At 30.5% G+C, this 25868-nt stretch overlaps 1 protein-coding gene across 1 annotated transcript in view; it reads right to left on the minus strand.

Annotated features, from left to right (window-relative positions):
* LOC142321285 (atrial natriuretic peptide receptor 1) overlaps positions 1–25868 on the minus strand; it is a 251566-nt gene that overhangs the window by 62507 nt on the left and 163191 nt on the right. The window contains exons 4-6 of the mRNA XM_075359283.1: positions 14858–15014; positions 12460–12579; positions 9069–9178 (exon numbers count right to left, since the gene is read on the minus strand). Coding sequence (XP_075215398.1) covers positions 9069–9178; positions 12460–12579; positions 14858–15014 — 387 coding nt within the window. The remainder of the gene's footprint in view (positions 1–9068; positions 9179–12459; positions 12580–14857; positions 15015–25868) is intronic.

The following is a 25868-nucleotide window of genomic DNA, read 5'->3' on the forward strand; positions in this document are numbered from 1 at the left end:
CCTCAATACTCATAAATTAGTGACATCTGTTCAAAATAGTCCTTAACAATACTGGAAATACTAAAGATTATTTTTGATACTGGCCTAATCTTTAATAACTTATGATTATCAGTTTATTTTGTACTTTAATTTTCACTTCATTAATTCAGATCTGTTGTAGAATTCAAATTGTTAAATTCAATACAAAATGGGCAAGATCTATTGTTCACAGAACTATTAATTTATCTTAATCCTTGATTCTAATTCATCTGTAATTTATTACTCGGCTTTGTTTTCTTGTTAGAAAATAATAAGTTGTAATTCATGATTTTATATCATTCTTAAATTACAGTAGTAAAGGATGTTAAGAAATATGTGGATTAAGGTTTGCGTTGTGAAGGATTAGAAGGTTAAAAGTTATATAAAGCAATAGTGTACTCATTAATTGTCAGTTTTGTACGTTTTAGTTATGCAATTTTAATTAAATTTTATATTAACATTTTTTTTTAACTGATAGTTATCTTTACATTATTTTTCATAAAAATAATTGTTACTATTTTTTTAATTTAAAATAGGTATATTTTATTTTCTTTGGATTTTCTATTTTGTTATCTAATTTTTACTTTCCCATCTTGATAGTGCTAAAGCAGAACTATAGCTCTAGAACTAAAGCAGAACTATAGTATTGTAATCGGTCCAGTTTCAGCATATGCAGTTTTCACTGGATCTTGACGTTTTGACATCTAAGGAACCCAAAAAACCAGATGGAAGTTCTCCAGATGTTAATGTTCATATGTATGCATATGTGTGTATGTGTTCAGTGTTTGCCTCTAAATCACCTAATATCTCCAGAACTACTAGATTGATGTTGACCAAACTTGGTCAGATTACTTGTATATATGGGGCGTTGTTACCATTAAATTTTCATCTTAAAAGGTCAAGGGGGTGGTGAGGCTGTACAGCAAAGTCACCCACAATATCTGGAGATTTTGCATAATTAAGGTCTTAACAATTAAAAAATAAAAATATTTTCAAAAAACTTTTTTTTCAAAATCCCACTCCCACACCAAAAAATGCTCTAAACTTCTGCTATGTTGTGACGTCATAGGTAGTATTAAATAAATGAATAATATGTAAAGTTTAAAAAAGTAACTCTAGTCTGGCTGGGTCTTGAACTCAATCGCCTGCATGACTCTGTACCTAGTGTGTCAAGCCTAGCGGCTACACCGGGTGCGAGGCTTAAGTTGTGAAATTACATTAGTTTAGTTAATGTTGTCCGTCGCCGCTAGAATTAAATACGGTATGTGGTGCGCGTTAGTTAGAATCATTGAATTAATTATACGGAAAAGTATTAAATTTAAATAAAATTATAAATAATTGAAATTAAATTGTGTGTGTAAGCCGTGCATTAGAAACAACCCACAGTTATCAGCTTTTTTATTATTATTTTACTGTTTGAATGTAGTCTAGCTCATCTGTTTTATATTTCTTCTATTAATTAAAGTTAAAAAGTTATTTGTTTAGTTAATACTGTTTTAATTTTCTATACATTTTACACGGTATAGTTTAATAATTTTAACTAATTTAGTTATCTTTTTATTTTTTTGTTGTATGAATATACCGTGAATTTTTTCTGCAGCATTGGGTTATTTTTGTGTAACAAAACTAAATTGCTGTAATTTTAAGTTAGCGTTACACATTAAATATGTACATTAATGCTAATGTGTATTACGTGCCAGTTTTATTTTGGCTTTAAGCCTATTTTGTTTGTGTAGATATAATAATTCTTTTTGGATTTGGATTAGTACTACATATTTATTTGGCACGTGTACAAAAATAATGAAACATGATATATAAATCTTATATTATTATAATGCTGGAAAATAATGAATAATATAAAAATTTTGCATAAGATTCAACTTTTACATAATTTTTTTTTTAGTATCTAAATAAAATAAAGTACTGTATCTGTAATACTTAGAAATATTGAATTCAGCTTTGTAATCCTAATCCTGAAAACATGAAGACATATTGTTACAGTAAGTTCGTACTTTACATTAACGCATGTGGAAGAACAGTGTGCTATAATAAGATTTTCTGAAGTTGTAAAACCGACAGTATATTAAAACGATATGATAATAGTATACTAACCGTAAATATTTTATAAGCGGATTGAATTTTTTAAATCGGCCAGAACAAAAGGCTTTCATCGTAAACTGGTGGAAGTTTCAACCAACAGTTTACTAAATTACATTAATGTTCTTATTCTCAAGGACAGATGCATAAAAATTTGGAAACTGTTGAAATTTTTAGTGCGAGTATTGACACTGCCGTTTTATTTTATGATTGATAAGTTGAATTCCCGCTAAACATGTTGGAGGTGGTTTTGAAAGGCAGTCGATTCAAAAAGATACTCTATATACATTTAATGATTATTAAATCGGATAAATTGTGATAAAAATTCGGTTCATAATTTAAGACGGAAAACAAATTCATTTATTAAAATTTCATGTAGTTGCAAAACGAAAGTCCAAAATTATTTTCAAAATGTTATAAAGCAAGTTTTTTAATAAGATAATAAGTTTCGTTATTATATTTGAGTTGTTACGTATCGATCATCAAGCGACTATATATCTCAATCCTGTTTAATAAACATACAGAGACTAGTGATTACTCAGTCGGATTGTGTTTGCGGGATGAATGCAAAATTTTCAGCGTTTATTTTGTGCCTCTCGAGATTCTTTAGTAAAAAGTAAATATCCCGTCGTATCATTGTGTAAAATCTGCGACATTTACGTTTTAGTGACGTGATCCCGTGTTTCGACCAACTTAAACGTTTCCGTTTTGTACAATACAAATTAAACACCACTATATGCCGTGGGTTTCTTCGACTTGTAAAAAAAATATGAATGAACTATAAATTTGTAAATTAAATTCTCAATTCCGTGAAAATACATTTGCTATTCTTTTGAGTGAAACCTATACCTAGTTGCCGCCACACCTATGAGTCGTGGCGGTAACTAAAACCCACCCTAACTTGGGGTCCTAGCAGGCCACCCCATCGGGGTCTTCCTTACATCACCGGAACGTTCTCACCTTCCGTTTCTGGAGGGCCTGAAAATTCCTCCGCAAGAGGGCGGCTACCCTCCCATCCTACTTCTACACAAGGTTCGGGTATGCTCTCCACGCATACTCCCCCCCCCCCCCCGTTAAGCGCACCCTCGTCGCAAACCTTTAGGTCCCTAATGCTTCATCGAACGCCCCGACTTTATCCACTCTTGCGTGTGGTTAAAACTAAGACATCCTCAGCAATACGGCTGTCCCCTGGCCCTACACGGTTCCACGTTTCGTTGTCCGAAAACCGGGGCGACCAGTCCAAGATTTCCTTTCACACAAACAATAAAATACATTATAACAATCAAAAGTAAGGTAACCATAGCAAAACATCTAATCCTATACTGCAAGCCATTCGCCAAATAACGAACTTTGTGAGTAACGTTGCCAGTGTTGTCATTCAGCATACTCCTCCATCTTGGTTTTCAGGATGCCTGTGACAAGGTTAGATACTTTTTCCCGTTGCAGCCGCTGGGCTGTGCAGTGCAATGAGCTACAGTATACACAGTGTGGTGTGTCTCGTCCCCTAAATTTGTAAAGATACGTGCCGAACTCCCCGTGACCCGAGAGGAATTGTGTAACAGTACGTCACCTCTCCGTGCTTCCTCCGTAGCCACGGGGAGATGCGTGGTATCAGACAGCGGGTGCACGCACCCTTGTAAGAGGCATCCTATATATTTTGCCACTCCTCTTCCAGTAGTCTGCATGCATCTCCTCTAGGTGTTCCCTCCTGCATCCTAATAAGTTCTTTATCACGAAGTTTAACCGGGGGAATTCCCGCATGACCTCGAGCGCTACTCCTGACACCGTTCTCTGTGCAGCGGTCACCTTGATTGCCGCTATCCGTTGCAAGGAGGACAGCCGTTTCACATTCCGCTTCCTGTTCAAGTCCTCAATCCAAACTGGGACCGCGTACATTAGGCAAAATAACGCGACCAGTCATGAACATCTTTCGTTTGCTCGCCTTCGGTCCTTTTTGGGTCGTCATCATCCATCCCAATGACGCGATCACCTGCTCACACTTCTTAGTCGCCTCTTGCAAATGGGCGGTGAATAGCTCCGACCAATCAATCTACACACCAAGGTATTTTGCTCGGCGCTGTTCCACCACCCTAACTCCGTCGACGTCTATTCGCAAAGGCCTCAACCGCCGACTCCCGCGATACTTTCCTTAGGAAAAATGGCGATTTCTTCTTCGTTCTCCCAGTGTTCGCCATTTTGTTATTTTTATATAAAAATTCATATCTGAAATTCGGATAGAAGAATCACATTAATACTTTGTAAGCGTCTTGGTAATGAAGTTTTAAAATTAGAAAAAATCATGAGTTAAATACCTTTGCAAATTACAAAATGGTGGCCATTTTTATTTTTCAATCCGTTATCTCCGTAAATATTAGTTTTATAAAAATTTATGTTATTTGCTAAAATATTAAGTCTTTTATTTTGAACAAAATGACATTTTTTTTTAAAATCTGTTAACAAAAGCTGAGTTATGGCAGAAAATTGATCTTTTAATTTTGTGTCTTTTCAGTCCCTCCACTTTACGTTCAGTTTGATTAAATATTAATTTTTATTTATTGTTAATTCTAGTATTGTAAATTAGTATCAAATTAAATAATAATTTAAAAAATAAAACCACTACCTGTGATAATCTTACGTTAATTATTGTAGTACATTAGGTGTAAATGAACAGTTAACAAGTGTTAATAGTTATTAGAGATCTTCAAAGTGTCTACCATTAGAAATTACACTAGTCTCCGGTCTTTTTCTGAGAGATTGTCTTAACTGTTCAAAAATTCCTGGAGTATTCCTAATTTCTTGAAATTCATTTTGCATGCTTTATTGAAGATCCTCAATTTTGAGTTGAATAAATAATAATATGTTTCAAATGTTCCCACAAATAGAAGTCAAGAGGGTTTAAGTCAGGTGATCGAACAGGCCAGGGCACTGGCCCACCGCAGCCTATCCATTTTTAATGGAAAGTTTCATTCAGGAAATCTGATACCAACAGACTAAAATGTGTGGAGCTCCATCGTGGTGAAACCACATATTTCCTCTTAATTGTAGAGGTAGGTCTTCCAAAAAATGTGGAAAATGTTTGGTTAAATGAGCAAAATAATTTTCTCCATTTAAACGATTTTGTAGAATAACAGGACCCAAAAGATAAGTCATTGAAAATACCTGCCATATGTTCAGGGAAACTTTTTGTTGATGGCTACTTTGGAAGGTACCATGAGGATTCTTGTCGTTCCAGATATGGTTGTGATTCCTTTGAACACCATTTCAGTTGAAGGAAGGAATTTCAGTGGAAGGAATTTTTACATTGTTAACATGATCAACAGTAATAGTTGCTGAGTAAAATTATTCAAAAGTGAAAAATTAATATCAATTGTTTTATTATTATTTAATATTAAATATTATTGTGAGAAAATTATTACTTAATTTATAAACTAATTTACAATACTAGAATTAACAATAAATACAAATAATTAATATTTAATAAAAATGAACGTAAAGTGGAGGACATGAAAACAGACAAAATTAGAACATCAATTTTCTTCCATAATTCGGCTATTTTTTAACCGATTTTAAAAGATAAAATGTCATTTTGTTCAAAATAAAAGGCTTAATATTTTAGCAAATAACATAAATTTTGATAAAACTAATATTTACTGAGATAACGGATTGAAAAATAAACATGGCCGCCATTTTGTAATTTGCAAAGGTATTTAATTCATGATTTTTTTCTAGTTTTAAAACTTTATTACCAAGACGCTTACCAAATATTAATGTGATTCGTCTACCCGAATTTGAGATATGAATTTTTGTATAAAAATAACAAAGTGGTGGACGGGTGAGAACGAAGGAGAAATTGCCATTTTTCATAAGGATATTCTTTGTTTACTTTTAGAAGTAGAATTCAAAAAAGTATAGCCAACCCTCCATTTTAGAAACACTCTGTATATATTTATATAAATGGATTTGGATTGGTTAACAAATATTTTTGTTATGCTTATCAGATAAAAAAAAAAAAATGGTGGTGACGATTCTCTATTTTTGTTTGGCGATGGTTAATTGTTGTCTGGGTGGTTTTCAGTCTTTGTATCTGATGAAATGTAAAGTTTTGTGATTGTATACAATGTAGTGTTAGCAGCATTCAGGGATGGTACGTATATTATCGGTCAGAATTTTATTATTTCAATTGGAAAGGATAATTTACAGGAAATTATGATTAAGGATAAAAACAGGGATTATGATTGGTTGGAATTTACTGCTTAATAATTGGTCAGTTTCTTTAAGTTCTGAGTAGTGTGGAGTAGTGACTTTCTGATTGGTCAGTCGTATTTGTACATGTGATTGTTAGGAAAATACGGCTATGTTACTGGATTAAATAATTGGTCAGTTCCTTTAAGTTCTGAGTAGTGTGGAGTAGTGACTTTTTGATTGGTCAGTCGTATTTGTACATGTGATTGGTTAGGAAAATACGGCATTCTGATTAGTTAGTTATTGAATGTTTGGTGGCAGTGAAACATAAATGTAATATGCGATATGAGAAGATGTATGTGTATTGCCATTGGTTTATTTTTAATTGGCTTTCTTTGGCAGGATTAGAATCGTGTTTGTGTCATGTTTCATTTTTTTACGTATGTTAGGTGATTGTTGTGAAGGGGCAAAAGTAAAATAAAATTTTCACAAAAATGCACTATTATTAAAAGCTAGTGAATACTGATCTCTTAATGTTTGTTTATTCTTACATTAACTTCTGTTATTATAAAATTTCTTTCAAAAATTATTATCTTTTTACGCTTTTGTTTTTGTAATTACTGTTAAAATTTAATTGTATCTCATGCGCAGGCAAGGTCTACTCAATTTTCCAATGGACTATCATTGTGCCCTCGACAACCTCATCAATGACATGCTTCTCACAGTAAGAAAAAACCATGATTTGAAACCGGATGACCTAGATGAAACTGGATGACCTGCTGCCCCCACCAGGATGATATATCCTATCATACTTGTAAGTACTCCAGGCCCTGTGTTGTGTTGAGTTTATTTCTTGAGGTAATTTGTTTTTTAGACTCTTAATATTTTGTTTCCTATTGTAGTCTGATATTTTTCTTGTTTTTTTTTTTCATTATGATTATTTTTGTATGTTTTGTTGTTACTACTCGTTATAAAGGGAAGTTGTTTAAACTATTGGTGTCTGTATTTTACAAGCAGTATCTCTGGGTGTTTTCATTTGTATCATTAATTTTTCAATACATTTATTTATGTTTTTGAATGTAAATAAATATGAAACCGATTGTAAATGAAGTGTATCACCAAAAAAAAAAGAAAAAATCTTTTGAAAAGTTAGTGTTTTTTATCTCAAAAAGTATATAAGTTTAGTCATTTTATCAAATATATATTTTTTTCTGTAATTATGTTTGGTATTTAAAATGTTGATTTGCTTTGCATATTTCAGTAATTGGTTGTAGATAAGTGTGAATTGAAGAATAAATAGTCCCAAATAACCTCTACATATCTTACTCATACAAATGATGTTTGAATTGTACAATGTACAGTCTATTACATCGATTATTAGAAGGAAGGTGGTTAAGTTAAAGAATGTGAGTGTATGGGCGCATCTATTTAGTTGCAAGGGGGTCATTGTACACATTAGTTATGTTACTGGATTAAATGTAGTCAGGAATTATGTTGAAAAATAGTATTAGTTTCATTGTCATTGAGGAAGTAATAATTTTCATGTAGTCATTTGTCAATTTAATTTAAGCTATTGAATGACCCTTGTGCATTTTTTCAAGGAAAAGTTAAATTCCAAATTGGTAATATTGGAAACTTAAAATTTCAGCTGAATAAACTTTTTTCTAGTTGGCTATATTTTATAAACTTTGAAAGTATAATTATTTAAGTAATGTATTACCAGTTAAGAAAAAATCTTAGTACTAACATGTTTTTCAGTAAATTTAAATGTTTTAATATTATTGTAAGAAATTTGCGTAGTAGAGTTACAATCTGATCTATCAAATACATGTTTTTTAATAGGGAAATCCAATTTATGTATGTCACTATTTCCAGAATGTAACTGCGATATCATATGAGGTTTGGGTTCTATCTGATATAATTTTTGTTTTTCCTTTTATAATTGTCTTTATTTTAGTTTAATTCATATTGCATTCTGTTCAGTTCATTAAGTCCCAGGATCCTACTGATAGTTCTTAAAAGTTTTTCATTATTTGTTGCTTACAATATCTGCTATATGGTAATTGTTATGTTATGCCAATCAGTTTCAAAGCCTTATATGGTTGAGTGCGATATCTAAAGTTTCAATCCAAGAGTATTACTGTTTCCAATATTTTGTTAAAGAATTTATTTTCAGTAATCTAATTTGTAAAATTATTTTCTAATTGATATCTTTAATTATTTTATTTTAAAAATGGATGTCTATTTTTGTTCAGTAAAATTTACATAAACATTTGGTTGTAATCATTTCTAAGCGCTTTCTGATTTTTTAAAAAATTTATTTGGTTTTAATATGATAAATTTAGTTTGATATTAGAGATAAGAATAACAATATAAATATTCAGAGGTGCATTTGTACTGTTGTAATTATTTTTCTTTGTTTTTAATCTGTCTTAATTGGTTTTTTGTAAAGTATTCTTTGAACTATTTATTTATATTTGTTTTCGGTGATATATCTGTTTTCAGTTTTTATCATTACATGAAGTAAAATTCTAGATACTTCCTAGAAATCAGATATGGAACTGGTTAATAGAACAAAAATCATTAATTTGCTATTCCAACTAGCTGCTTACTAGTTGATCAGGCATTCTTCTTAAACAATTGAAAAGTTTTTATAAAAATATTTCATAACTGCTAAATTAGGAAAATCTTCTTTATTATGGTATGATGTGTTAATTATATCAAAATAGTGAAACATAATTTGATAGATTTAATGAATTATAATTAATTACCTGTACTATTTCAACATCTAGAAATGTCCAGTCACCTCTAGTCATCCCAAGCGTGTGAGCAGCTAACATAAATTTTCTTACTAGAACTCCTCTTACACTTAAGATGACAACTGAAAATAAGCAAACATGAACAGTTTTTGTCCATAATAATTATTTTTTATTATATATATTTCATTACTGCATTGTATTACTGATTTTTACTGCCTGATTCATCTGACAGGTATTTTCATCTGTAATTACTTGGAATTTGTTAATGAGTAAGTAATAATAATACGAATTCCAGTTTAACTATTTAGTGAATTTGTTTTCAAAAACATTAAATATTCAAGAGTCAAAAATATTAATATATTTTAAATATATAGGTTCATTCTTTATATCTACATCCGCAGAACAACATATGATAGGAAAGAAGGAATCAAAGATAAGGAAAAGCAGTAGGTGGTGTAAAGGATGATCTACCTTATGAATAGAGCAAGATGATTTACTATCTTGTCCGGGACCCAAGTGTAATTTCACATTTTCATTATTTAAAATATTGTTTACATTAAATAATGGTTTTAAATGGATTCATGTTAAAAGAAATTGTATGTTGAAATCTAAATTATTGTTTGGTGAATTGTGTAAAAATGATCCTACATTATATATTTTGAAAGCTTGGTCAGTTCTTGTTGAACCAAAAATACCTAAATTCCTATAAATTAAAAAAAAAATTATAGTATTAATGCCATAAGGTACTACTGCATAAACTATTCACAACATTTTTAATATTTATATACTTAAATACTGAGGTTTAAAAGCCTGAAGAAAACGTGTCAGATGAATCGGTGGAATTTAGAGAAGCTTGAGGAAAAGGAGGTAAAGAAGATTTTTGAGAAGGCCATCGCAGGAGGTCTGAGTAGTAAAGATAAGGTCAATAGAAGAAGAATGGGAGAATGTTAAAAAGGAAATTCTTAAATCAGCAGAAGCGAACTTAGGTGGAACAAAGAGAACTGGTAGAAAACCTTGGGTTTCAGATGATATATTGCAGCTGATGGATGAACATAAAAAATATAAGAATGCTAGTGATGAAGAAAGTAAAAGGAACTACGACAATTAAGAAATATTATAAACAAGAAGTGCAAACTGGTGAAAGAAGAGTGGATTAAAGAAAAGTGTTCGGAAGTGGAAAGAGAAATGAACATCGGTAAAATAGACGGAGCATACATGAAAGTTAAGGAAAATTTTGGGGTACATAAATTAAAATCCAATAATGTGTTAAATAAAGATGGTACACAGATTTATAAAACGAAAGATAAAGTCGATAGGTGGGTGGAACATATTGAAGAGTTATATAGTGGAAATGAATTAGAAAATGGTGTTACAGAGGAAGAAGAGTTAGTTGAAGAGAATGAAATGGGAGAAACAATACTGAGATCTGAATTTAAAAGAGCATTAAAAGATTTGAATGGCAGAAAGGCTCCTGGAATAGATGGTATACCTGTAGAATTATTGCGCAGTGCAGGTGAGGAAGCGATTGATAGATTATACAAACTGGTGTGTAATATTTATGAAAATGGGGAAGGTCAGTCAGACTTCAAAAAAAGTGTTATAGTGATACCAAAGAAAGCAGGAGGAGATAAATGTGAAGAATACAGAACAATTAGTATAACTAGTCATGCATAAAAAATCTTAACTATAATTCTATTATAGAGGAGAGTGGAAGAAGTGTTAGGAGAAGACCAATTTGGTTTCAGGAAAAGTATAGGGACAAGGGAAGCAATTTTAGGCCTCAGATTAATAGTAGAAAGAAGATTAAAGAAAAACAAACCAACATACTTGGCATTTATAGACCTAGAAAAGGCATTTGATAACGTAGACTGGAATAAAATGTTCAACATTTAAAAAAAATTAGGGTTCAAATACAGAGATAGAAGAACAATTGCTAACATGTACAGGAACCAAACAGCAACAGTAACAATTGAAGAACATAAGAAAAAAGCCGTAATAAGAAAGGGAGTCCAACAAGGATGTTCCTTATCCCCGTTGCCTTTTAATCTTTACATGGAACTAGCAGTTAATGATGTTAAAGAACAATTTAGATTCAGAGTAACAGTACAAGGTGAAAAGATAAAGATGCTACGATTTGCTGATGATATAGTAATTCTAGCTGAGATTAAAAAGGATTTAGAGGAAACAATGAATGGTATGGATGAAGTCAGAAACAAGAACTACCGCATGAAAATAAACAAGAAGAAAACGAAAGTAATGAAATGTAGTAGAAATAACAAAGATGGACCACTGAATGTGAAAATAGGAGGAGAAAAGATTATGGAGGTAGAAGAATTTTGTTATTTGGAAGTAGAATTACTAAAGATGGACGAAGCAGAAGCGACATAAAATGCCGAATAGTACAGGTGAAACGAGCCTTCAGTCAGAAATACAATTTGTTTACATGAAAAATTAATTTAAACGTCAGGAAAAGATTTTTGAAAGTATACGTTTGGAGTGTAGCTTAATATGAAAGTGAAACTTGGACGATCAGAGTATCTGAGAAGAAAATATTAGAAGCTTTTGAAATGTGGTGCTATAGGAGAATGTTAAAAATCAAATTGGTGGATAAAGTGACAAATAAAGAGGTGTTGTGGCAAATAGATGAAGAAAGAAGCATTTGGAAAAATATAGCTAAAAGAAGAGACAGACTTATAGGCCACATATAAAGGCATCTTGGAATAGTCTCTTTAATATTGGAGGGACAGGTAGAAGGAAAAAATTGTGTAGGCAGGCAACGTTTAGAATATGTAAAACAAATTGTTAGGGATGTAGGATGTAGAGGGTATACTGAAATGAAACGACTAGCACTAGATAGGGAATCTTGGCGAGCTGCATTAAACCAGTCAAATGACTGAAGACGCAAAAAAAAAATGTATACTTAAAGATTAACCTGGTTATTAATTAATTATTAACCTATACACTAATTTAAAAAAAAATATTATTATTTTTCTTATTTATATATACATATTTTTTCATTGGCTTGTATATTATATACACAACCCATTTAGGCTTTAATGTTGCAATAATCCTACAGCACTGAAATTTATAACAAATGAAAAATAATAAGCCAAACTTGGAATCAGTTCTCAAACAATGAATAAAAGTTGGCAGCACTACCAGTATGAGGTAGAATTTGAGAATGTAGTCATTTAAAATCTAGGGTATAGACATTCTTTTTTCTGAAACTGTATTCTGTTTCAGTGTTACCAATAGGCAAACGTTATACTTTCATGCCTTAATTTGTTTTACTTTGATGTTAATGTTATTTAAATATAATAATGCCCTATTTTTTTTTACAAGTTGTGGTGTAACAGTTATTCTGATTTTATTTAATGTATTTAATTTTCAAGTTTATACTAACCCCTGGCATACATGCTTGCATCTCTTAGGTATTTTTCTAAATCTTCTTCTTCGTTACCATCAAGTTCACGGACGAATTTCAACACACCAAATTTTCGTAGACCATTTTCTAGATTTTTACCTATAACAGTATTGTATTAAAAGCATATTAAATTTCTTTTATTTTTTATTTTTATCTGTTAGTTGTTAGGTTATTTATATTGATTATAAATTAAATCTGCAAAATATTTCCCTATTGAAGACAATAGGCAATATTGAAGACGTTTTCTGTGTACAATTTTCAACAAATGATAGTTGTTATCTCTTCACTGTGGAAAGAATTAGCACTTATGTTATTGTACGTGGTTGTCCTTTTTTAGGCAATATATGAGCAACTTCATAGGAAGCTAGAATAGTCATTTCATTGTTTGAACTTAATGCAAAAATTTCTTGCAATCATTTAATAAATTATGGAAACCTATTTTAAAAATATTAGGGCATTTTTATTTGCGCAGTAGCTATGTTTAGTTTGTAAATGCCACCACAGTTTTAAAGATTTCAGTGACTCATTTGATATAACTTCACTGCAAATAACCCATTATGGATTCTGCTCTTTGCCTTTATCTAATACTGTGAATCCAAATTCCAAGTAGTTATCAAAATACTTTTGGCATTTCTTTAACTGTATTTTTAATTTGAAGCGGTACATGAATTGCTGTCGTCATTCTTTGGGTGATATAGCAAACCTGATTTCAACCAGTGATCCATACTGTTCAAAGCAAAGTTAACTTTAAATCACAAGTACCATGTTTTGAACTTACAAAAGAATGATGAATGCAAATCTGAACCAACCACACTAAAAAGAAAACATTTGAAATAGTGGCAAGTTGCTACAAAGTACAAACAAACTCTGCCAAAGTAGTTAAAATTGTAGGAAGTAGGTTGTTACTATTGCTAACAAAATATTCTTTTGTCAGTTCTGAGGCTGGAAATTCTTGTAGCAGAACTAAAAATATTTTTATAATCTGAGAACGTGATAAACTGACGTTTAAAATAATTTTATAGCTTATTTTACTTCTTATTGATATTATTTTTTATTTTTGAATTTTTTATTTTGTTGCTCTTGCGGATTTCTTGAGGCTCACTCTGGACCCCAGGTTGGAAACAGCTGATGTAAACTAATTGTTTAACTTTAGCAACTGATATGTTAAATGTACTTTAACCCTTCATGTTATATATTTATTTCAGAATTTTTATTTTTTATGCTGGTAAAATACCTCTGTAACTTATGAAATAAATTTTACTAAATCTAATTGAAAATTATCATCTTTGTTTTACTGTAAAATTATTTATTAAATTTAATAGTTTGTTAATTTTTATATTCTAAAAACCTATGCTTCAGTGATCTGTGTTCTAGATTTCTATTACCTATATATTAAACCTCCTAACCTTAATCTATAGATTTAGACCTTATGATATTAAATGTTATTTTTATGATATAAATGTTATGCTCTGGTTAAAAATTAATGTTTAACGTTATTTTAAATTCATCTATTCAATAACTAATTAATATTACGAGTAAGTTAATTACTCATAGTATTACATTGTTTGAACCCAAACGCTGATTTAATTTATGTTAAAACAATAAAAAGATCATAGGCTTTACAGAAGGAGATACAAAAAGAAGTAGTTGTGGTTTTTAGTTTGATATTATTCACTTTAAAATGAGGTAAAATTAATAGATTTGGAAACTAAATTTATGTTTTCAGGATCTTAAGTTGCCTGCATTTAATGAAATAATTTTATAAATAAATATTAAATAATTAATATTTCAGACTTATCTAATTTTAAACTAAACAAAAAATAATTATAAAGATATTAACAACAAAAAATAATAAAATTATGTAGAATCTAATACAAAAACTATCTCTAACCTACTAATGTAAAGCTAACACTTAACCAGTAAAAGGTTGTATGTTGGGGGTTATAAACACAGATTATAAACAATTTGAGCCACGATTCAAGTCATTCGTGAAAATGGTCTAGCTGTTTTCAAGAACATTCATATATGTTTTCATATAATGGAATGTAAGACATGAAGTGGCTTCCTATTACCTTCAGTGAGCTGAATATACTGTAACGTATGAGCATACCATGATGTTAAAAAAATCCAGGGGGTATTCAGAGTTAAAAGTAACGTTTTTATTCTGTCTACGTCAGGAACTAGCTATATACTGAATAACGTCTTTTCTCAAAGAAATAAAAAATTCAGACTAATATATATTGTATCTTGGATGCTTTTTCATTTGTCACTATGAAAACTGCCATAAGACAAAAATTTTTTTAAGTTGATAAAAGAATCTTCAACTCTGAATATTCAAAAATATTTAATAAAAAAATTAAATCAATTGATAACTTACCAACAGTTAATGAGAAGAGATCTGATCTGTCTAATATTAGGGCAACATGTTTCCATTTAAATTGACGAAATATACTGGAAAATACTAGTTTTAATCTGCATTGACAATAAGACATCCTTGTTAAAGTTGGATACTCTCCCTTGTCTTTAAACATTACCTGCAAAGAGAAAAACTTATGTGCATAAGTTTAAAAATGTATTTAGAAATCTTCTATATTTGTCTTTAACAAATATATATATATATATATATATATATATAAAAGAACTATTAATATATACCACCTAGTTCAGAATATTGAGATAAGACAACTTAATTTTATCATGAAAGTACTTTCATGGGATCTTTATTCTGTCATGATTGAATTATTTAATTAAACTGTATATTAAAAATATTAAAATAAACATCCACATGGTGTAATTTTGTTACATTACTGTAATATTAAAATGAAAATTGTCTATTAGTTTATTGTATGATACCTAAAACATAAGCAATCATAAACATTAAAATAAATACTTAGATGTTACACAACTCAAGAGTAGAAGCGTCTTCCAGATTATCACTGTTAGGTTCCTAGTTAGTCTAATACATGTAGCAGCTGTAACCATCTAACATCTTCGCCATTGTCCAAGAGGTTAACTGTTAAACGATTCACTTAGTTATTAAATGTTATTTTTTATCTGGTTGCTAATCGATTGACTTCTTCTTGAACACACAGTAACCCCAGTACTGATCAATTTCAGCATTCTGAATGTCTGCATTACCATAACGGTTACATTTCACAAATTTATCGTGCTGAATAGTCTCTACATTGCTGGCACTTGCTGTTCCAGATTTCATGTTTGTAAATTGATTTTATAATCACTTTGTACAGTAGCAGTTTGTTAAAAGTGGACAGTTCCGATTTTATGCCTATTAACGCCAGTACAGCTCCTTAAATTTGATATCAATCTGCTTCCTTAATAATGTACACTCTCAACACGCAGGATGTAACTCCATCTAACTGGATTCCTGGGAAGTCACTCCTTCTCATTGAGATAGTCACATGAGCCGACTTTGCTTGATTCACATGTTTTTCCATTTCTTCAACTACTTAGTTACAAGGTTTAATCCTGACTGCCATGTTGCTGAGGGTTGAGCTAGATCATCATTGTTGTGACATTGGCAAACAATGCAATAGGTGGTATCTTCTATAACAGGAATTCCGTAGTGAAGACAGAGTAGAGGGTAGGCCCCAACGCTGAGCTCTGGGAACATCCGAGTTGGTGACAAAGAAATTAGTAACTCCTTATATTTAATCTGGGAAAGGCAAGTGTCCAAGTAACTATGCAGTATCAGAGATATAATGGTTGACATAGACTTGCTTTTAGTTCGTATAGCAGACCAGGTAGCCCAGACCTCATAAAATGCTTGCTGGACATCTAGAAACTCAGCAGAACAAAAACTTCTCTAAGCATTTGATGATAACATGAATAATTCTGTGTATCTTTTCAATGGTAGAGTGATCGCTGCTGCCAAACTGGTGGTCAGGAATAACTTGTCTCTCATCTAATTCTGACCATAAGGGACTATCACTTTTTTGGGATACTTTACATTTGAAGGATGCTATTAAATAGCTGAATCAAATAAATAACAGCCTTCTCACTAGGGAGGTGCTAATGATGATGATGATGAAGGAGCAAAACTCATTTAAAGCTCCAGGTTTTGACTTGATTACCAACAAAATGCTCACTATGCTCCCATCTACGGCCATAATTTAATTATGAATTTAAGTAAATTATTTAAATAAATTTTATTACTTCCCTGATACATTCATCATTATCAAAATTTCCTTGTTCATTTATAATATAATTATTTTATATTATATGTATTTTTAAAGAGTTCTGGTTATAGATTTATTATTGTTTATTTCTATTATTGCTCATATCTTTTAATTTTGAAAATGATGTTTCATGTATGTGATCTGCATAACTAGATTTCTTTTCTGTATTCATATGCTTGTGTATGTTCTTGAAATTTCTTTTTAAATGTCCTATTAGTCATACCTACGTAAAATTTATCACAATTATCGAAGCCACATTCTATTTTATATATAAATGCTTTATTATTAACATTCTTTGTTATAATTTCTAAGCTTAGATTATTTTAATTTTTATTTTACGTTTGTACTTTTATTTACTTATTATTATATAATTTTATAAATTTGAATAATTTAATATGGTCAAAATGTGTTATATGTCTACAAAACTTCTGTAGTTATATGCTCACAAAACGCTGTATTGAAATAAGAAAATAAAAATATAATCTAATCATACTTAACCTATGCTTGCTTCGCTCGCTAACCTGGTTTGTTAGTCAAGGTTAGCGAGCGAAGTGAGTGTTGGTTAAGTTTGGTTAGATTACATTTATAGTTTTATTTATTTATTTTCAGTATAGCGTTTCAGTGGCTCCATCTAAGAACTAACTAACTAATGGAAGTGTTGTGGGCATATAACAGATTTTGACATCAAATATTTATCGCTCAAAAAATACTGGCAAAATAGATAGATAATAAATAAATTTGATTTATCAAATTTTTATCACCTACCACAGAACCAATATAACGTATTACTTGAGAAATCTAATATAACTGCATTAACCTAACTACTATACTTATATCAAAGAAACGAATTAAAGTTGTCTGATATTTAGTAATTAAAATTATTGTCATCTTACGCTCTCGTGGGGTTTTTAGGCTAGCAGCTTTTTACTAGGCTAGGTTTGTTTGGAATTTATCCCACCACCACCCCATTTGGTCGCCCTAAAGCATAAGACTGAATGTCCGTACCACAAACGGTGACTGTTCCTCAAAACGGTTTAGCGACCAATATCCTAATTAGCTCCTAGAGCTTACCTAAGTGCATGGTGCCCTACACCACTCGCTTGCATGTCCCATCGCTCACTTGTCATTTATTATTAAAATGGGTAGGCAGGCGCACCCCGTCTACATACTAAAATATATGTCTTGTCAATAAATAAAAATTTATTCTGCCAAGGACAGCAATTTGCTGCCACGCCTAGGTCACTGAATACCAGCAAGTACCTGTCCACCATATTATAGCGCTTGGAGCTACATTTGACCGATGGCCAGCCATTTCTCGAAGTTAGGTTCTACGGCTAGCGGTAGGAGTTTTATATCCCTTAAACTACTGATGCCGGTTGAACAAAGCAACGGCATCAAGGAACTCCCACACGGTCCGACAGTGCGGCTCACACCACATTGACTCGCCGCTTATGAGTGGCCAATTGACCACTAAGTTCCAGGGTGGCCTGAGTTCTGGCCCCTCCAAGAGCTGGGCAGTTGAACACATCATGTGTTCCTTCGACTGGACCTCCCCACAGACGCACAGTTCATCAACTGACAAGTGGAAACGAAACAAATATTGGTACAAATTCGCGTGGTTGGACAACACCTGGGCTCCCGTTGCCCTTAAAAACAAACTAGAGGCGTACCATTCCCCCAGCTCTAGTTTATTGTTTCCCTCCAGACAAGTAAATTATTGAAAATCATAGTAATTTGGTTTGTTTTAAATCCTTTATCAAAAGAAATAGAAATTAATGATATGTGAATTCTGTTCTTAGTTAAGATATGTTTTATAATTATTTTGATTTTATGGTAGGCTACATATTTCACATTAAAAATTATTTAAAGTGCGCTGCATTATGTTTTTATTATAACGACCAATTTCTTATAATGTTTTATTTACAATTAAAAAATACATTAATAAAATTGTTAATCGTTAGTTTAGTGGAGTCTGTTGTGCGCATTACCTCTATTACTGTTGATTTTTTACTTCATTGAATTATGAATTAATGATCTCGATTAATTATTAATGTGTAATTATGTAATAATTTTTTCTATTGAAAATAGCTTGTGATTTGACATTATAAGTGAAATAAAAATACTTATAATTTTCCATGATATCTTTGTCTGGGAAGAGTTAATGAAAAAGATCATTAGAAACCATTCCATTCCTGGTTTTTTCTTGTAAGTCCGATATTTTCAGTAGTGATTTGTGTCTCCCATTAAGTTATTCCATAATGAACACGTGTCATGGAATTAATTATACCTTTTACGAATAAAAAAGAAAAAAAAATTACTTTTATTTTTTATTGATTAATTCGGTTGAAACCAGTAAAATTTCTTATAATGATAAGCGCTTAGCTCAGATAAATTATAAAAAAAAAATATTTTTTCAATATAGTTAATCCGATTTTTGAAATGCGTTTTATACGAACACATTTTTATAAGAAAACAGGTTTTAATCAAACCTCGTATGTTTGATTAAAAGGATTAAGAGAAACTGAACAAATTTTAAATGGAAATCTGTTTATTTATAATTGATTATAAGTTAATAATGAATTAGTTATGCTAATTCTTTATTTTTTTTTTTTTTATAAAAAGAAAAGAAATAAAGAAAGTAGGACTGAATATTGATTGAAAAATTATTTGTTATTTTGAATTATACGTTAAGTATAGGTGAAGTAGAATAAATTAAAGCGTTCATCTTCGTAAACAAGACTTTTATTTTATTCTTTTTTTTTTGCATCACTCTAGTAGATTCATCTGACTTTGATTCATTATTAGTTTATTTTTTCTCTTCACTTGATTGTTACAAATGGAAATGTCCAGTGAAAAGAAATAAACAACTGTATTTTCTTTCAAGGTTTGTTGCGTTTGTGTTTTTTTATCTTTTGGAAAAAAGATCACGATGTTTTTTGAAACATTTTTAATTAATAGTAACTCTTTATTTTTAAAACAATTTATACGTATTATACAATTACATTTATCATACAGATATATTTATTGATTAAGTTTATTTTGTTTTATATTTCACTTACGGTAATTTATTTTAGAAGTAAATTTATATTTATTTACCTCTAAAATAAATTTTCATACTTGTCAAAATCATGAATTTCTTACGGTAATTTTTAAAAATTAATTAAAATTTATTATTTTTTTTTTTTTTGAAAATTTAATCCCTTTTTTTTAGACTACTATATCACTTGTAAGTACATTAATCTTATCAAAGGAGTTGTTAAAGATTACTTATATTTCTCATCATTGTCTAAAATTTATTAACTCAGAAAAATAAAATAAAACGTAATTATGCATTACCAATAAGGTCAATTTATAGAATTACTCTATTAAAGAAAATTGATGGTATTTTACCCCTTAAAAATATTATTTATTTTCTAATTACTTTATCTATAAAAAAGTGCTTTCTTAAAAAAATATAGTATGTTACTATGACGAACGCGATGTTGTGAATAATATTTAAACATATGTATATATATATATGTTTAAATATTATTCATATCAAAATCTTAATAGAAACAAAAATCTGATATTAACATGGATTAAAAACAAAGTTAGATAAATTTGCAGTAATTTCCGGCCTATTTTGGAAGCAAAAGTATAATTAATAAAGAAGGAGTTGACTTACATATCGGAAATTATATTAAAATGGGAAATTTAATTTCTTAAAAAGAAAAAAACAAACTCTAGAAAAAACTCAAGAAATTTTCATCAAAATAATCATGGTTACAGTCTTTACCAAGTTTATTGTTAATTATCAATATCAGTAGACAATATTTTAATTTGCATTCAAAGAAAATTTATTTTTGGAAATTCTGAACGGAAAATTACGTAAAAAATATCAAGTATATGGTTTTAAAGTTGTAGAACAGCTTTCAGGAAGGGAAAAGAGACAATGAATGCGATTAGACAAATACGAACTGTTGGTGAAAGATATACAGAAACTCACCAAAAAAAGTCTTTATAAAAAGAAGTAAAGGAAAAGTCCTTATATATATATATATATATATATATATATATATATATATGAAATATATGAATAAATAATCAGAAATGCCCTAAAATATAAGGGGTTTTTTACCTCCAGTTTATTAGTTTTTCACCCCAGATTTGTCAAAACTACTGCAGATATGGTTCTGGGACCTTTTTTCTTTTTACTGTTTAGCCTCCGGGAATTACCGTTCAGGTATTAATGTAGAGGACGATATTATGAGTGTAAATGAAATGTAGTCTTGTACAGTCTCAGTTCGACCATTCCTGAGATGTGTGGTTAATTGAAACTCCAATCACACCGGTATCCACTATCTAGTATTCAAATCCGTAAAAAAATACTGACTTTACAAGGACTTGAACGCTTGAATTCTCGATTTATAAATCAGCTGATTTGGGAAGACGCGTCCACCACGTGACCAAGTAGAGGTGGGTTATGGTTCTGGGACTTGTTTTATTCGATTTTTCAGGCCAGAGACCATAAGAAATCTCTAATCCTGCTTCTTAACGTTTTAAACATTTCACTACGACCTCATTTCATCTCGCGGTAGTTGAAAACTGAGCAAAATCTTTCACTAACCGTAACTTGCAAACGAAGCATTTTAGAACATACGTTTATGAACTTTTTCCATTATTTTCACGAGTAGAACAGGTCGTGAAAGTCCTGGGAGAACTTCGTGATACACACATCTTCCTCCCCACCCAATCTCTAACTCTCTCTCTCTCTCTCTCTCTCTCTCTCTCTCTCTCTCTCTCTCTCTCTGTGTGTGTGTATATATATATATATATATTATGTTTTACTTCATAAACGTGTTGGGCTGGATTTTTTGTGGTCATACGTAATACCGTTCTATTTGTTGACGAACATATACCATTATTTCTATTTTGCATGGTTGCAGATGTGCCCTGGATTTTTTGTGCGCTTGTTTTATGTGTATATTTATTTGGGTTTACATGTAAATTTAAATAGAAATTGTGCAACATATAAATTGTAAGATTAAAATTATATGTCGTAATGAACATTTAATTGTACTAATAATATAATATTTTACAAAATTTCCAAATTAAAAAAAAAGTTAAATTAGTCATCTACTTAATGAGGCCTAAAAAATTTAATTTCTTAACAGAAATTAAATAATCTTATTTTAAGAGATAATCTTTTAAACGATAAGGCATAGTTTTTTTTTTAATCTTGGAAATGTGTGGGCGTTGTCACAGATAGGTTTTTCACAGTCTAGTGTTTGAAAAACATGCAGGTAAAAGAATATAGCTAAGTTTTTTTGTAACGAATATTTTCTTCACCTCAAATACGGTTTGTTTCTGTTAATTTTATTAGGTTTAAATAATAGTCTAATATCGAAAAATACAGACGAGATAGTTGGAGGAATGGAAATTTTAATGTTTATTCATAGATTTACCTACCGTTGGTAATGTTATATTGCGATTAATTTTATTTTGGTTTACTTTTGCTCTAGAAGTACAGATTAGAGTAAATAAATAAATATTTATATATTAAATAGTAATAACTATGGAAAACATAAATAAATCGCAGTTAATATACTTTATATAACATACAAATATTGCGTACAGCCTGCTTTTTACAGTAGTTTCTTTATTAAATTTACAAAAGTTTATTATTACTTTTTTTATTATTACCTTCTATTTCATTCAATTTTCTCTAGAAACGTAAAAATAAAGAATAACAGAAGAAGGACGACATTTTAATTTTCTATGAAACTTTTTTATATGAACGTGTTATTTTGTGTGTTGTATATATATATATATATATATATTAGTACGTACGCGTGTGTGTGTGTGAACGCGGCCGTGTGATTGCAAGAGAGGAGGCGGACGTTTTTTATGTTTTAATTACAGAGAGAAAGAGGGAGGGAGAGAATCTTCACACAGTTGAGGAAGTAATGTAATGGATCAATAGAAAACTGAATTTTCAGTATCAGTACCGTTGTTAATGATATATACTGTCATGGAGGCACTCGACAAGAACGCGTTAAGTACGAGTGGTTCATATTGAATAAAATTTAAGTAATATTTAAATTTAGTAAGACAATTGTAACATTTTATCATGCTGGAAGTTACGGGGTAGTTTTTTGGGCAGGGGGTGCTGTAAATGGTTTGTGATAACCTGAAAATTGTTTGTTCTATAATGAAGCGACGAAAAATTGATAGTAATGTAGTAAATAATCAGTGTTCTATATGAAAATTATACATTTTATTTAATAATGTTTACAAAATATATTAACGTAACAATCTAACGTCACGTTTTCAAAGTTTTTGTGCATGCAAAAAATTTGTTTTGAACTAATCATGTGGTTTCTTGATCATTAATTTTTATTTTAAAAGTATCGTACGGGCTTATGTTAACGGAATAGTATACGAGTAGGAGTGTTGAAATTAAATACAGTTACTTACCCCTGACTTTTAATTTGTTAAATAAGTAGTTAATTGTTGTAAAGAAAATATATATGAAGTAATACAATTGAATATTTTTTTACTAGCCTAAAAAGTCTTCGCTAATAGCTGGAGTTTTTGTTTCCTGTTTTTCGAGTATTTCAAAACTTAACTTTTTCAAATTTTTTATAATAAGTCTATTTTTTTAATAAGTCGTGGAGGTGGGAACCATATTCAGTCCTTAAAACTTAAGTAAAAGGATTGTTACACTACTAAAAGTAAACGGCTACAAAATGTTAATGGTTTTACTAAAATTTTCTTAGTTTAGAAAATAAGCAAGGTCGTAAGTAAGAAAATATTTTTCAGCTTTACTTTCGAGGTAGGAGTTATACCTTAAAGTAACGGAAAAGTTTAGGAACATAGTTTACGTCTATTTTTTTCTTTAATGGTGCTTAGTAACATGTTTAACTGAGCGGAAAGACGTAAGATGAAAACGGTGTTGCAGAAATAAGGTGTATATTACTAGTACGTATTTACTACACGTACTCTGTTGTAAACTCGGTTCTCACTGTTGATTAACATGCTGGTTGAAGAATATCGCATCAAAGGCTGGACGATTTGGTTGCACTTTAATACGAGCCACATAGGAACATGTCACTTTAGGAAGGCCGTTTGAAAAATCGTATAGAAATCTTTTAATACTTTACAGAATGTAGAAGAGTTTTTGGAGAATGACACAACGGTCTAATCAACTATCGCCGTAGCCAACTTTAAACAGCGTTGTGCAATATCCAGAACGTTTTACGTTTCGCTAGTGAGTAACCGTTAAATTGAAATCGAACAACAGGACACCTAAAAAATCACGGCTTTCAACTTACGAGCAGTCAGGTTTTGCGTGTACTTTAATGTTTCATCAGTGGTTTAAAGTTACACCGATCATGAAATTGGCGGTTCGTCTTGGAAATACTACGCAACACTCATGCCCCCCTCCAGTAACAAATCGGGAAATGACCTATTCCCGTTCTGTAGAGTGTTAAAAGTTCCAACACGAAAGTCCCAGGCACTATTAATTTTCAGCCATTACTTTCAGGATTACCACTCTATATTATAATCACATTACAGAAAAATACTGTTAAAAAAAGTGTTCTAGAAACTCTTTTATGCAATTATAATCATACAACATGCCTCTGAACAAGTTACACGTTAACATAACTACAAGGTGTCTCATACTCAGAGATATGCTTGTATTGGCGTTAGTGATACGTTTCTTTAGATGATTTTTGTTTTATATCTCTTCCTGATATATGGCTTTAATAAAAAGTCTTTTTTTCCTATGTATGGAAACTTATGAGGTTACTTGTTCTTCGTTAGTAGACACGCATCGAAGTGTGTTTTCAAAACAGTGGTAGTTATATAGAGCATAATATATAAATAAAATTGGAATTCATAAAACATATTTTATTTTTCTATGTATTGAAACTTACGGGACATTTTGTACATTAAATCAAGAAAACTAGTATTTTAAAACGATAGTTAGATAAATCACCTGAATCGTCTAAAATTGCAATAAAGATTTATACAATCTAAAATCTGGAAAAATGTGTTCATGCAAAAATATTACTTCTTAAAGTACGTGTAGTAAATACGTACTAGTAATACACCTTATTTCTGCAACAAAGTTTTCATCTTTCTTTTTTCCGTTCAGTGAAACAAGTTACTAAGCACCATTAAAGAATAAAAAGTAGAAGTAAACTGTGTTCCTAAACTTTTCCGTTACTTTAAGGTATAACTCCTCCCTCGAAAGTAAAGCTGAAAAATATTTTCTCACTTACAATCTTGCTTATTTTCTAAACTAAGAAAATTTTAGTAAAACCTTTAACATTTTGTAGCCGTTTACTTTTAGTAGTGTAACAATCCTTTTATTTAAGTTTTGAGGATTGAATGTGATTCCCACCTCCATAACGACTTATTATGCGAGTAATGATATTTTTTGTATATCGTAAGTATAAATAATGATTGATATTTTCCGCTGATATGAAGTAATATATTAATCCCAGTAAAGGAGACAACAAGAAAGCTCTTTACTTCGCAACTTTTGTAGAAAGTTTTGCAAAGGATGATCGTTATTTTTGGGACTGGTCATTCTACTGTTGGGAGTGACTAATCTGTCTCTTATGACATCCAACATTTTTCTTTTCACGAAAATCAACATGTAAACATTTATAAAATAAGCTACAGACGAAACATTGATAACGATATGTTGTTGAAGTTCTACTGTATTTGGATATTTTATGTGGAATTATATAATACCATAACCGTATTGGCTGCTGTGAACAATGTGAAATGAAGCTAAACCGAAAATTATACAGCTATTCTAAGGTGTAACAAATAAATCATTTAAGATTTACCAAGGAAAGTGAGGAGTGAAGTGGTTTCCTGTTACCTTTTTTCATGGAATTAAACACAGTGTAGCATACTACCTAATCAATCTCGCTAAACTGCATGTTATATTCAGCTGTAATGATGACATATTTATTTTGTTCAAAAGGTTTGCTTGTATTATAAATATTATTACTTGAAGAGAAATTACTCTGATTAGTTTGTATTGTATCTTAATTGCTCTAAAAATATTGCACCTATAAGAAACGCTGAAAAATACTTAAAAGCAGCAAACTATTTTACCCTTTTCTGTTGTGAAATAATTCCATTCTTTACATTTATTGTATCGTCTCAGTAAAGTAAATGTATTTTTATGTA

The sequence above is a fragment of the Lycorma delicatula genome, chromosome 3, assembly GCF_047948215.1.
Source record: "Lycorma delicatula isolate Av1 chromosome 3, ASM4794821v1, whole genome shotgun sequence".
Lineage (NCBI taxonomy): Eukaryota > Metazoa > Arthropoda > Insecta > Hemiptera > Fulgoridae > Lycorma > Lycorma delicatula.